At 41.6% G+C, this 13811-nt stretch overlaps 1 protein-coding gene across 1 annotated transcript; it reads right to left on the bottom strand.

Annotated features, from left to right (window-relative positions):
• Nucleotides 1-4608: 4608 nt before the first annotated feature.
• On the bottom strand, nt 4609-13498 carry grxcr2 (glutaredoxin and cysteine rich domain containing 2). Its single transcript, XM_030069171.1, has 5 exons — nt 13213-13498; nt 12402-12585; nt 10255-10364; nt 8057-8278; nt 4609-5763 (listed from the first exon to the last, which is right to left on the bottom strand). Exons 1-5 carry the CDS (start codon nt 13267-13269, stop codon nt 5590-5592), a joined length of 747 nt encoding a protein of 248 aa, XP_029925031.1. The 5' UTR covers nt 13270-13498; the 3' UTR covers nt 4609-5589.
• Between the last annotated feature and the right edge of the window lie 313 nt (nt 13499-13811).

Raw genomic sequence — 13811 nt, forward strand, 5'->3', positions numbered from 1 at the left:
TTTTTATTTTGCAAAATGTTATACAACAGTAACATGTTGGAGGGCGCTGGAGGGTAAATGAGGGTAACTTTTAAAGGGTATTGACTATCTTATGTGCTTGGCTGTCAGAACACTCACGTTTACTTAGTATTTTATGTATACAAATTTTTCCCCTGAACTGAACATATGTTTAAAAATGAGCTTTTCAAATATTCGTTCTCTTGGCTTCCATCTCTCTCTCTCTCCCTTGCTGTCTCACACACACACACACTTACTCACTGCGCTGCATAGTTTTACAGTACATGGTACAGTACAGGCTTGTGTGGGACCTATCATTTGCAATTTCAGACTTAACAGAAAGATAAGCCAATGTCTTATGAATAAACTACACTCAGAAATGCACCACCTTTTTTCACCTTCACTGTGTCTTGTAGTACCATACTTTTTTTCCCCCCTTTTTTTCCCTCCTCATGCAAATGAACACAGAATTTGCCAGGCTAAGCCTCTGGAATGAAAATTAGAAACAGAGTCAGTAAAAAGGACTATCTTGTACTGAAGTTTTAAAGCAACGGGGAGACTTTAATTTGTTCTTTAACTTTCCTGAATCTCTGTCTCTCAGCATGAGAGGGTGTGCAGACTGGGAATGGATAGATTCATTAGAAGTTTCTCAAACCCAGGTCGAATTCAGCAGTGTAATTCCAGGGATTCGTCACAGTTTTAGTCTCTTCTCCTCTTTGACGCCACGGACTAAGACTGATCTTAGTATTCTTGGCATTCCCAGACAGGCTTGTCATGATTGCAGTGTCCCCAGTACACCTGACAGGTGGCATGTTAATTTGACAAGACTCCACCTTTGTGAGATAGAATTACAAATTAGGTATTCAGGTGACACTCTCATTAACGGCAATAGTGAGTGACCAGGTAGGGACTGAATGCTGCTCAAGGACACACATTCTCAAATTGTTGACATTATACAGGCCAACTGTGTTAAAATTCTGATATTAGATAATTCAATTTAATCTGCTATGGCAAGGTTTGACCCCTGCATACATAATGTATCTGGTGCAATTATGGTATAAGATATTATACTCAATGCTCAATGCTCAATTATACTCAGAAAATATACTCCAGATATCTGCATATTCTCTCAACTACACAGCTTATCGAAGAACTCACATGATGTTCCCACATCCTATAGATTGTGGAAGTACTTTATCAATACTCATGACATTGAGTGATCATCACCATTAGCCACAGACACACACAAAAAAAAAAAAAAAAAAAAAAATGACAACAGCCACCAGTTCTGTGGTGATGTAAAAAGGACATATTGGAACATAGTGACCATATGTTGGGGGTATTGGGGTTTTAAAACTGGTGATCATTATTTGTTCTTTATGACTACAATATTGTGCCAGCACTGCTGCAAACTGTTATGACCCTCCAATCAAAATTTGGAGGGGCTTGTCTCTGAGTGGTGTGGAAAGGCCTCTGAAAGAAGCATTTACACCCCGCAAAGATGAAACTCTTCATTAAATGCAACAGCATCAAATTCTTTTAGGTAAGGTTCTGCTGATTTAAGATGGAGAGATTCATCTACTTCAATGATAGGGTGCTTGTGGTGAGAAATAGGATTCAAGTGAGCGAGAGAGAGAAGAGTGAGGGAAAGTGATAGAGACAGATGGAGAGACTGATCGGTAGTAACCAAATAGAGAAAGTTAGGCTGCTTGCTGATTAGATGTGGCTCACCTTCCCACACACTGCAATATTCTGGTATGAGAGTTTATGATTAATGTACACAGTCTGCTACAGTCTGCTTCCTGTATCGTGTATTATGAATGGGCTGTATGACTTTACAGATATATCTGTAATGCCTCATAAATGATGATGCTGTCACCGGTGAAAACGTTTTCCCTCTACATTCATAAGCCTTCATTTGTTAGCGGCTGTGATTAAAAAAGGGCACTATTTAATAATGGAAATCTCAAATAAATGACCATTTTATGTAATGTTCGCCAATATATCACATGGACAGTAGATGTAGTGGCTTTGCAAGTGTGTGAGTGAATGTGTGTCCAACCCAAACAACAGGCAAAACAGAAACGGTGGCTTGGAAAAATAAATGAAGACTTGAAGCCAAAGGAGACAATGCTACTTTAAACATTTGAATATATTTGAATATAGACTAGCCTATAGTATAGAATTTTTTTTTTTTAAATGTCTCTTTGGCACTGATGGTCTGCAGATCAAAACCTTCTTCCCAGCTAATTAACCATCAAAACAAACACAACTGAAGGAGTGAATCAGCCAGTAAAATCCAATTAAGTGTTTGCAATATTGTTCAAGAGAATCTGAAAAATTGTGGGAATAACAGATCATAATAGAAAGGAATGAAAGTTGTGGCGTGCGGATGAATTTATGTGATTATTACAATGTAAACAGACAAGCATTTCAAGGCTCCCCCAGTGTCAAGAGTCAAGATGTTGTTGCACTGAAATGCCAGAATATTTGTCGTGGTAAATGTATTGATATTGTTTTATAGGAAGTCAAGGACACAAAAACAGAGAAAACAAGACAGGGGAAAACAGAAAAGGAGAACCACATCACAAGTTTTGAGTCATGGGTCGAGAGCTTGTGGGGGTATGGCAGCGCCAGACGGCTCCAGGCAATGTTAATAAAGGCATGAACTGATCCTCATGCTTCAATGATTATTTCCCTCTATTTGTCTGAACAGCCTTCCGTGAGAAGCACAAATCTATTTACCAGTTACCAGCTAATTCAGTGTTGTTTATCCGCTCCCCAATCACCTCGGGCCCTGTGGGATCAGGGAAACCAAGTTCAGCCAGCACTAGAGTCCTGTGACGTGATTCTCTGTCCTCTCCCCTCCCAGGTGAAATAAAGAGGGCTGAAAAGACAAAGTCAAAAAGCACAAATTTGAGTTCAGCGCGGCGGGTAGCGAGGTAAATGGACCGGCTAAAGAGAAAGCCAGAGAGAGAGAGAAAGACAGAGAGAGAGATAAATAGGGGTTGCAGTGGATAAATAGAATGGGAAAGAGAGAAACTGGAGAGTCAGGTTCACCCCCACATCCCAGAAATAGCAGGGATTTTATTGCTGATGGGGCTTTTGGCCTGGGTACTGATAAGCTGTATAGTCTGCTCTTTAACTGAGTGTGAGGCTATCTGAAATAATAAGACAAAATAATGGAAACTGTAGCACAAAGACTTCCAGGGATAGTGGCCTGTAATGGAAGTTAGGTGCTTGTTCTGTCATGACTTTTGGCCGCCGATCCCCTCGGGAACATGGTCAGTGCTTACTGCTGCGAACATTGATTTTGACTAATCATCTGTGCCTCCCAGCACAGGGTGGTGGCAAAAAAATGCTACTTCAGCTGCCACTGCAGAACATCCTCAAAATGCACAGAGTTCATATCTGGTTATCGGGTAGCTGTAGGCTTATTAGAGGGACACAATTATCTTGAAAAACGTCTTGAAAAACAAACCGACAGACAAAACCTAAAGGCACATAATGACAAACATCATGTGCCTTTATGGATAACACGGGCATCACTCTGTTTAAACCATAGGAGGACAACTTGTGATACTTGTAATAGTGGCATTGTAATCCTGGAATACACTGATAATGCCAGAATATAAATTCATCCCAGACTGAAGGCGATCACTCTGAATTTATACACTTTACAGATAATGCAGCTCGCATGAAGGAACCACAAAAACCTTTTACTATCAGAGAGTGTGTTTCATTTTTTGTTAAGACATCCTCGTGGGCAACAAACAAAGTGTTGTTCATGACCAAAAATTATGTAACATGCTGTAGTTGTTGCTATGGTTACCATTCATCTAGCATCAGCAGATGCTAAAGTGGCTCCAAAATGAAAATGTGGAGTAAGCATGTGACTGGAATTATGAGTCTACATGGTTTATCGGCCAGGCTGGTCGATTACACGTTTATTCCATGTGCTTTTGCAAGTTGAGTAAGTTGAGTTGCTCATTTTACTTGGCAATTTTGCATAATGCACCTTTAAACTACTTCCTTGCACTACTTCCTTTAAAGTCTGTTTGCATGGAGTTGATCAGAGATGTCAAACCGCAGCAAAAACTATATAAAAACATCCATTTCAAATTCTTAAACTCTGTGCTGCACAATCCAAGTCTCAACCGTCCATTCATATCTTCAGTGTGTAAGCTGCACGATTAGCCTGGGAATTTGAAATGACGGTTTTCATATCCTTTTTGCTGCTGTTTTTCAAAGTTGCTGATCAACTCCTTGCTAACAGACATGGCTACAATGTTTGCTGCATTCAATTTCAGAGGCATGGGATTAAAACCTATTTTCATGGGACATGACAATACAGCTTGGGGTGAGTGGATGATGGTTGCTGACTGCTGAATAGCTGACAAATTCAAGAATATCAGAAAACTGAAACAAACTTAAAGCTCAGTTAGTTCTGTTCTTTGCTGCTATTGATGTTAGGTCGGCGAAGATTTCATAAGTATGAATACCTGATCAAACAGCCCTGGATCAGTCATCACTTTACTTGGTTGGCAGCTGAAAAAAAAAAACGTTGCTGAATAAAAGAGGAGGCACTGAAAATTAAGCAGGTGTCTATTTAATTCATATACCAAAACTGTGTGGAACAAGCTCAGAAACAACAACTCAGAATGGCAATCACCTGAGAATTAGTCACTGTCAATTTAAAACATTTCATCATAATTTCCTGAGCTGACCTATTGCTCCACTGTTACAATTCATTTAGCTTTTGATTTATCCATATTTTTCTCCTCTGTGTCTCTCTGTTAATTTCATCCCTAACCATTTCTTTGAAAAAAAAAAATCCTCTTAATAATACTCCTCTGACCTCACCTATGTCCCCATATTACCATTTATTAAACTGTTTGCCTCTTTTTTCTCTCACCATCTGTATGTCCTCCTCTCTCTGTCCAGCTCTATTTCTTTATTCTACTTTTATCTGTGTTTTGCTTCAATCATTAAGTTTCCTTTGATTTTAACTATCTACTACTTTGATTAAATGAAAGCATCAGTTACTGTCGTAGTGCATGCATAGTGCTGAGAGATAAAAAGGCTTCGATCTCTCCGGTGAGTAGAGAGCAAAGATAGGAACAGGGCAGCTTTTCCCTCTGGATGAAATAAATTGCAGAATTGTTTGCATCGTTTTAATTAAAATGATAACTCTGTCGCGGAACCCGGTGTTATCACCGAAAAGGGTGCAGATGCAAAATAATATGCAACAACAAAAGAGTGATTATGTGTTTGTCTTATCGTGAGCCATATTCACTGCACACAGTAATTGTATTTTATGATTTTTCGCCCACTGCACAGTTACAATTCTCTTTTCCAATGATGGCTTATGTTTCCTAGTAGCGCTTCGAAACACCCCACCAAGTACATTTTGGATTAGGGCAATATTGCCGCAGAGACAATTCTGACAAGCTGATAGGACATCCAGTACACACGCACCACACACACACACACACACACACACACATGCACAGATACACTCACTCACTCACTCACTCATTCACTCACTCATTTTCTCGCTCAATGCCAGACATGGGTGTCAGCCAAATGGTGCTATTTGCTGGAGCAGGACTGGCACTTCTCCAGACCATGGGGGTAGCAGGCTTGGCAGCGCAGATCACTGATGGACTCATTGAAGCGGTTCGCCAGCATGGACAGCTTGCTGCCGTGACACAGAGAGCAGGGAGCACAGCCCGAACCACCACAATGCTGGCAACTGGCTACCTCCTGGAGAGACAAGACACACAATGGGGGAGAGAAGGGGCGAAAGAGAGAAATGGAGAGGTGAGGAAAAGGTTAAAAGGGGAGGAAGAGGTTGTGATGGGTGAGAAGGAGATGAAAGGAAGTTGGGCAAGTTGACAGGGCTGCAGCTGTATGTCAACCATATCCAAATAATCAGATACCATATTAGTGAATAGTGAACAGAGTAGTAGAATACTGGTAACAACATCACGTATAAACATTTTAAACATTCAGATCACAGGTACTTGTTAAAAATGTGAGCTATTAATTCTGGAAATATCTGTAATGTGAAAACAAGAAACTCAATGAACTCAGTGTTTTAATATTGAAATAGTATCAGGCGCTCTTTGTCTTTACAAAATGTGGCCCAGAAGAAAATGCGCATTTATATGCAACAAAATTTAGTTTTTGTTGGTTTGCTTGTTTTTTTTTTTTTTTTTTTTTTTTTTGTTTTGTTTTTTTAATTTCCACTCAACTAGTTAATGTCTTAATAGTTAAAGGTTAAAAAAAGGTATGAAACAATAAAAAAAAAAAAAAAAAACACAAAAAGCAAGGGTTTATGCATCTACAACCCCCCTCCCCCCCCCCCCCCCCCCCCCCCCATTGAGAAAGGAGAAACAGACTATTCATGCAGTGTTCTCATACTTAGATTGAAAAGAAGGGAAAATGCAAATTTGATACAAGAGGTGTTGTCAAAGTAATCTGAAAGTGAACAGAATGCATTACTGTTTTGGGGTAATGCCCTGGATTGTATTACTGATTGCAGTTTAGATAGGTAACCACTAACTCTAATGGAATACATTTGTAAAGTAACCTGCCAAACGATGCTACTGATGTACCCTTTAATATGTAATGACATGGAGCATCGACTGTAACGACTGACGATAAGCAAAGAAAGAAGGCCAAGAAAGCCAAGGAATGTCAGTGTTGTGCCAATCGAAATTCTAACCCTTAGTCAATAGCAAAACAAAAAAAAAAAGATAGAAAAAAATAGAAAAGAGCAAACTGAACCAGCATGCAGTTTGGGCAACAAAGGCAAGGACGAGGAACCTAAACAAAATGGAAGAAAGTGACACCCCAGAGAGAAAACCAAATAATGAAAAAGAAAGAAAAAGAAACGCAGAAGTAAGGATGAAACTGCGTTCTTCACAAGGCAGAGAAAATGAGAAAAAAAAAACGATAGAGGTGAGGTATAGAATAGGAGAGAGGGGAACAGAGCAGTCATCAGCCGAGGAGGTGAGAGGGAGGGAGTAACGGCGAGCTGGGTGTCTTTGAAGGCCGGTAAGTAGCAGCCAAATGCCGCATGGACAGAATAAAACTGTGGGCTCATCAGTATCTGCTCACAGTTGACAGATAACATGAGGACAAGTGGGCGGGTGGAGGTGGAGGGACGGGGGTTGGAGGTGGGGGGGGCTAGAGAGAGGAAAAGGGAAGGGGGTTCAAATGAGGTGGCAGTTACAGGGGAACACAGACGAGATAGGGGAATAAGAATGGATTCTGAATTACAGCGGTATGACTGCAGAGACAAGCAAGAGAGAGTGTGGACACACACACACACACACAAACACATACACTCGCTCTCATGCACTCATGCTCTTGAAAGCCAAGAGATGTCAAGAGAGGAAGGCTGAGGACAGAGAGAGAGGGAGAGAGAGAGGGAGAGAGAGAGGGAGAGAGGTGGAACAGAATGAAACAGGGAGCCAAACTGAAACTGAAACTGAAGCTTACACGTTTTTTTCCAGAGGTAAGAAAACAACAATAATAAAAATCCAGCAAACCTTACATATTACACACCAGTCGAACAGTATGTTGTGCCAAAACTAACATAATATTTCATTATTTATGGACATGTGTTAGTTTTAGCCTGACAAACCACTGTCGCATTGAGATCTGTACATTGCCAACTCCAGTCATGAGTGGCGTGTTTTATTTTTAATAGGCAACTGGACATTTCACAGTGGCAACTTTACAAACCTTGAGTGCTGTCAAAAAAAAAAAAAAAAAAAAAAAAAAAAAACTGCATGGTTGTTAAATGCAAAGACATGAACATAGCCCACTATCATGTCCCTCCTTTCCTGAGTGACTGACAAGAAGTGCCTCCCACAGGCAAATACACAGCAGAATGGAAACTAACAGAACAAAGACTAACCAGGGAGTGGGGGCAGGACTTCAGCTCCCTATGATACTGAGAATGGAGAGAAATGGAAACAAGGGAATGAAAACCCCACCACGTGACTGAGAGTGATGTTATGGAGGTGGTCTGGTTGGGGACTATTACCTTGTCCTCTGTGTCACTGGGCTGGTTCTCCACCTCCTCCTCCTGGGCGCAGATTGCTTTCGCCTTCCTCCTGCTCCCCCGCTCCCTGGCCTGTGGGTGGCCCTCCAAGACCACAGCGGGCGCTGCGTGGTGTCGCGAGGCGTCGGGCTTCCTCGGTGGTGCTCTGATGATGCGCAGATTGCTGGTGTAGATGATGATCTTGCCAAAGTCCAGCACCGGGGACTAAGAAGGGGAAGACAGCACGAGTCAAAGCGAGGGGTTTGGTCGTGAGGCAGGAATGACAACAATAACAAACATGCCACCAAATGAAGAGATTCACTCCCAAATTTAATATCCACCAAGTGACAAATGTGACCCCATGCACTACCCGTGTTTGCGGCTTTTAAAAAGCACTCACGTCCAAAACATTTTGGAAGATTTTTAAAGATGCATTCAGTTGTGTAACAAGGTCAGGCAATAGGCAATCCCTTTAAATACAAATGACAGAGAAAACCACTGAAGTCATGACTATTGAGCTTGGTAAGGAGGAGGCCCTTAAAAATCACAAACTAAGTCATTAAGCCCCCAGAGGACGGGTGCTAGCCTCGGCCCACAGTGCAGTCATTTCCATAACCCCCTAAAAGGATCAACTAAATCCAGATTGCAGTCCTCCTCTGATAAATGTGATAAATACTGGCCTCGGTCAGCAAAGCGTGCCTTTGTTTAGAGGATAAAAGAATGAAACTGACACTAAGCCAGCAGGCGATGTAGCTGACCTGCCTCTCAGTCTGCTGCACTAATGAAGCCGCTGCCCCAGTAGCTCGGAAATAGTGGCTTTTCTTGTCACATGAACAGTTTTGCTGCTGTTGTTGCTCCCTTTTTACTTCATGTACCATTTTCTCTGAGCACCCGCTGATGCTTCAATTACTGGATTCGTTTCATTGTGTATTTTTAGTCCTGATCGCTTGTTTTGTTCTGGAAACACATGCATTAATCGCTACGTTATTTAGCATTTGTCATTAATCATCCAAGGTTTTATTTTGGTGTGTCTGTTCCGTGGGATTCATCATAGCTATGACATCAACTCGTCATGAGGAGCTGTGATATTATTTTATCATTATAAGTTCAAAGGCGCGTGGCGCAGTGATCATGATCGAGAAATTACTGCACAAAAGTCTTCAGATATGTGTAACTTAACTAACAAAATTATAACACTTTTGCTTAATCTTGTGTCTTCTAGCTTTTGCAAAAACGTCATTTTTTTTTCATCTTAACAAACATCTTATGTTTTATAAACGGTTAAAATATTTCCCTTTCTCTCAGGATGTCTGTGCTGTTTCCAAATGGTTGTTTTGTAGGGTAAATCTGCTGCCTTGGTGCTGTAGAAATGATACATTTCTGTTCATACACACAACAGCAACATTTGACTCTTGGTTAGATAGTTTTTTTTTTTTTTTTTTCAGTTTATTGAAACTGCTCTGGAGAATGACTTAGACAGCAGCTAGGCAGAAAAGGATGAAACAGATGATGTTCAAATGATGTCGTTTGGATCTGTTTCTCTCAGTTCTTTGTGTGACTGGAATGCAAAACAATTGTGGTATTTTCTTTAACAAAAATAATGGGTGATTAAACTGTAAACACACAAACATGGACCTTGACGAGCAGACTTAATCGCTCCTTGCTCTTGTCATCGTAGCATTGCTTGCTTGCCAATAAAAATATGAATGTCAAGATACACAATTTGAACACTGGTTTTCTATAGACCCAGCTGCACTGATACAATGACAGATATTACTAGTTCTGTTTCTGTCTTTGTTCATTTGCTGGTGTTCATACAACTCTCTGAAACTATGAAATTAGCTACTCTTTCTTTGTGAAAGTTGAGAGAAAACATGAGCTCCACCTTTGCCATCTAGACTAGTGAACAGCCATACATAACATCATCATATATCTTGTCAAAAAATGGTGTCAGCTTTTGACAGAACAAACGTATTGACAGCACTACAGAAAAAAAAACAGGCAGCCCTCTGTTTTCTCCATCACCTGTCAACATAGCAGCCCTAATGAAAATTTTTTTTTAAACATATAAAATCTCAGTCGGATCACAACACAGACTAAGACATGACATTCAGACAGTAACTGACATTGCTGATTTGAAATCGATTGTTCACTTATGTTGATATCAAAATGAAGCATAAGAAGTCAGGCCTGCTGCTTACTTTGGCATCTCCCTCTGCTTCCTCAGCTTGGTCGACCATGGGTCTGTAGCCTCCCATCCCTCTGTACACGTTTATTCTCTGGGCAATGAGCCCTGTGGGAGGATACACATCTAGACACACACACACAAAAAAACATGTTACATATCAAGGGAGTGTGTGGACTTGGACAGGAGCTGTCAGACTGAAATGATGTTGTCATCTGTACTCAGCAAGCATTTCACAGATGGCAACATGCAGAGAGGCCTGTCTCTCTTCTTCATGGTGGACTTGGAGGCTGCAGCCTTGCAGGTTTATCCCAACACTTATCACTCAGACAATCACAAATCACCAGCTTCTTCCCCAGACAGCACATTTTCTACTTCAATTAAAATAGAATTTCTGCATGTAAATTACATTATTGGATGCCTAGTTGGGGTTGAAAAGCGTCTCAGTGCAGACATTGTGTAACTGCCGAAGAATCTCAAGGCTACATGTCACACACTCTCTTGATCTTATGGGAACATCTGCGTATGGGAGTTCAATAACATGCACATCAACACAATAACGCTTCTTTAAATGTGTTTTACATCACATTTACATTACATTCAACTATAAAATATACTTGTGAGCCAACATTGCTCCAGCTTAAGAAATTTTGGCTTAGCTTATCTAGCAAACTAAAGGCTGATGTATGCTCCATTTTGTGTTCACGGCACTCACAGCACCAACGGCAAAGCATGGTGTTTGCCCATGGCAGGACATTCATAGTTTGTGCGGTGGAAGCACTTGAACCAGTCATCGACTGTTTATCCAATAAGGCCTCCACGGTGCCGTGCCGTGTTGTTACAGAAAGTCTGTGGAGCTCTATTGTGATCACCATTCAGCACCATTTAGTCCAGAATTGTGTCATTCACACAGTCCGCACCGTGGACACCAAGGCAAGCAGAAATCAGACTATCGCTGCTGCAAATGCAGTGAATGTTATCGTTACTTGAATGAATGTTTTTTTTTAGAATATCCGGGTGTGTTTTTGTCATATGTAGGCAGGAAAATGGATCCACACACAGGAGCAGTGGCATGTTGCGGTAAAGAACACAAGTATCGAATAACCAATGCAGGAAACTTAGGAACACCAGCGGCACGAGGAAGCACAGACATGACAAGCACACACAACAAACCACCAAGAGCTAGAATCAGAACAGCACTTCAACACAAACTGACGTAACCGGCAAAATGGACACACGTGGAGAACGGGAGGGACACAAAACAGGAGGGAACAGAGGATTGGCTGAAACACAGTGAGGACAGGTAACACGAGGGCGGGGCTAATGAAACAATACAGGGCAGGTGTGAGGATGAACAAGGTGACAAGGCTGTGGAAGAACAATAGGGACAAAATGAACCCAGAATAAGATACAAGAAACACTAAGGAAATAAGACGTATGACTCAGAGGGGAAAATATCAAAGTAAAATCCAGAGCCTAATGAACCATACACAAGAGTGAAAACCAAACAAGAGTGAAAACCAAAAGTGCTTTATAATTTTACTTAAGCATGTCTTGGGGAGTTTGCTTTGATGCCAAACTAAAGCCCAACCCGCCAATAAGGTAGTTAGTTTCTAATCTGCTGCTGCTAACCAGCTCAATTTAATTCAGTTCATTAAAGTTAAACCTTCACACACTAAAAACAGAGGGTGCACCTTGTTTCTGCTACCTGTATCACCAGTTCAATGTGTGTTCATGTATTTCAGCCTCCTGACAGGCTGCTTAGTGGTCTGTCGTCTCTCCATGGCCGGTCTGACAGCAGATGTTCAATGTCACATTGTTTGCTGGGGCAGCTACACTTTCCATAACAGTTTGAAACATTGGAAGTGAAAGTACATAACAGGACAACTGTGCACACACACACACACAAACACACACACGTACTGTCCTACACATGAATGTCTCAGTCATTCACAGCTGCTCATCATAGGTTTGAAAGTGCAAATACACATAGGCAAAGCAAACACCAATCCATACACACATACATAGAGCAATTCACCACTATAATACAGATCATGTGGCTGCCATGGTTACCAGTATACATGCACACAAATCAGCACAAGCTCCAACAGACGTAAGGCACAGTCGGCGTGTATACACATTATATGTTTGATAAATATGTACCCTGTTGGTCCCCCTGCATGTCCTCAAACCCACAGAGCTGCTCCATCTCCAGGTGGCTGGGGGGGATCTTGCGGTGGATGAAGCTGTGAGGGTATTTCTCCTCCGGGCTGTCCAGTTCCTGACCATCCTCGTACACGTGCTTCAGGACGCGGCCGCTGTACGATGACGCCAGCTTGAACCTCACCTGCGGTTTCACAACATGACAATTTCAATGTGCACATGCTTAATAAAGTCATAGTAGTGTTTTTACGAGCGTCCAGTTCACATAACTTTGAAAAGAGGGCTGTTTCTCATGTTGTCTCAAAAAGTGGCAAGGGCGATACCTGTGAAAAACTGGCAACACAGGCTGTCATCGCCTCTCAAGTTCCACCCTGACAATGTCGCAAATTAGGCTAACAGCAGAAAACTGGCTTCTAGCACACCAGAGCCACAGCATGGGCAGTTTCAACTTTAACTTGTGATGCACTCTGCTGATATACCACTGATTGTAAAGCAGCTTCTTCCAAAACATCTGTGACAGACATAATCTATAGTCTAATCTAATCTAATCTAATCTAATCTAATCTAATCTAATCTAACATAATCTGTCTATAGCCTACTATACTGTGACACATACATACTATGACTTTTTTTTTTTTTTTTATAAATGAACATTAAAGGCTGAAAACTGGGAAACTGAGACCCCCCCCAACATGTCAGCGGCGTTTCTATTCCTTCCAGTGCAGTCTTTTTTTGTTCAGTAATATACATTTCTAAGAGTACTTCAAATAAACCACAAAAGTGAAATAAACTAGGCCAGTAAATAACTCACCTTTCTGGGCTTGCTGCCTTCATAGCGCTGATTCAGTTTCCTCTGGAGCTCCTCCATGCTGGCTGATTGAGGACGCGGTGCTGGTGGAGCAACAGTCAGTCCAAGAGCCTTTTTACCTGAGGAGAAATGACACCGGAGCCATGCACGGTGTTGCCTGGCAGGATGAATAGATGGATGGATAGATGACAGACTGGACTGAAATATGGAAATGGAAGTGCTGGGTGTCAGAGTCCGACTGAAGGGCTGTGTACAAGGAGTGGGTGGATAACTCGATGAGATAATGCTGCTTCTGCATGTCCTGCCTTCTGAGTTTGAGTGTACCCGCTGTTGCAAGGTACCCACCTTGCAAGCTTCTAGTGTTAAATTATTCAAAGCTAGATAGTGTGTACAAAAGGGTGGTTGGGAAACTGGAAGCTTCATCATCAAATAATCATGCTACCCAGAATAGCACGTAGTTTAAGCCTGCCTGCATCTGTGTATGCATGAGTGTGTATGTGTGTGGCAAGAGAGAGAGAGTATGAGAGGGAGAGGGAGGGTGTGTGTGTGTGTAGGAGTTGTTAGATAGTTGTAAGAGTGCTTGTCATTGGAATGGAGCCTAG

Source organism: Myripristis murdjan, chromosome 14 (genome assembly GCF_902150065.1).
Source record: "Myripristis murdjan chromosome 14, fMyrMur1.1, whole genome shotgun sequence".
NCBI classification, from domain to species: Eukaryota; Metazoa; Chordata; class Actinopteri; order Holocentriformes; family Holocentridae; genus Myripristis; species Myripristis murdjan.

Coding starts and splice junctions, on each gene's coding strand:
- grxcr2 (XM_030069171.1), bottom strand. CDS start 13,269: ATGGAGGAGCTCCAGAGGAAACTGAATCAGCGCTATGAAGGCAGCAAG. Junction 12,586..13,212: donor AAGGCAGCAAGCCCAGAAAG/GTGAGTTATTTA, acceptor GTGAAACCGCAG/GTGAGGTTCAAGCTGGCGTC. Junction 8,279..10,254: donor AAGCAGAGGGAGATGCCAAA/GTAAGCAGCAGG, acceptor TCCCCTTCTTAG/TCCCCGGTGCTGGACTTTGG.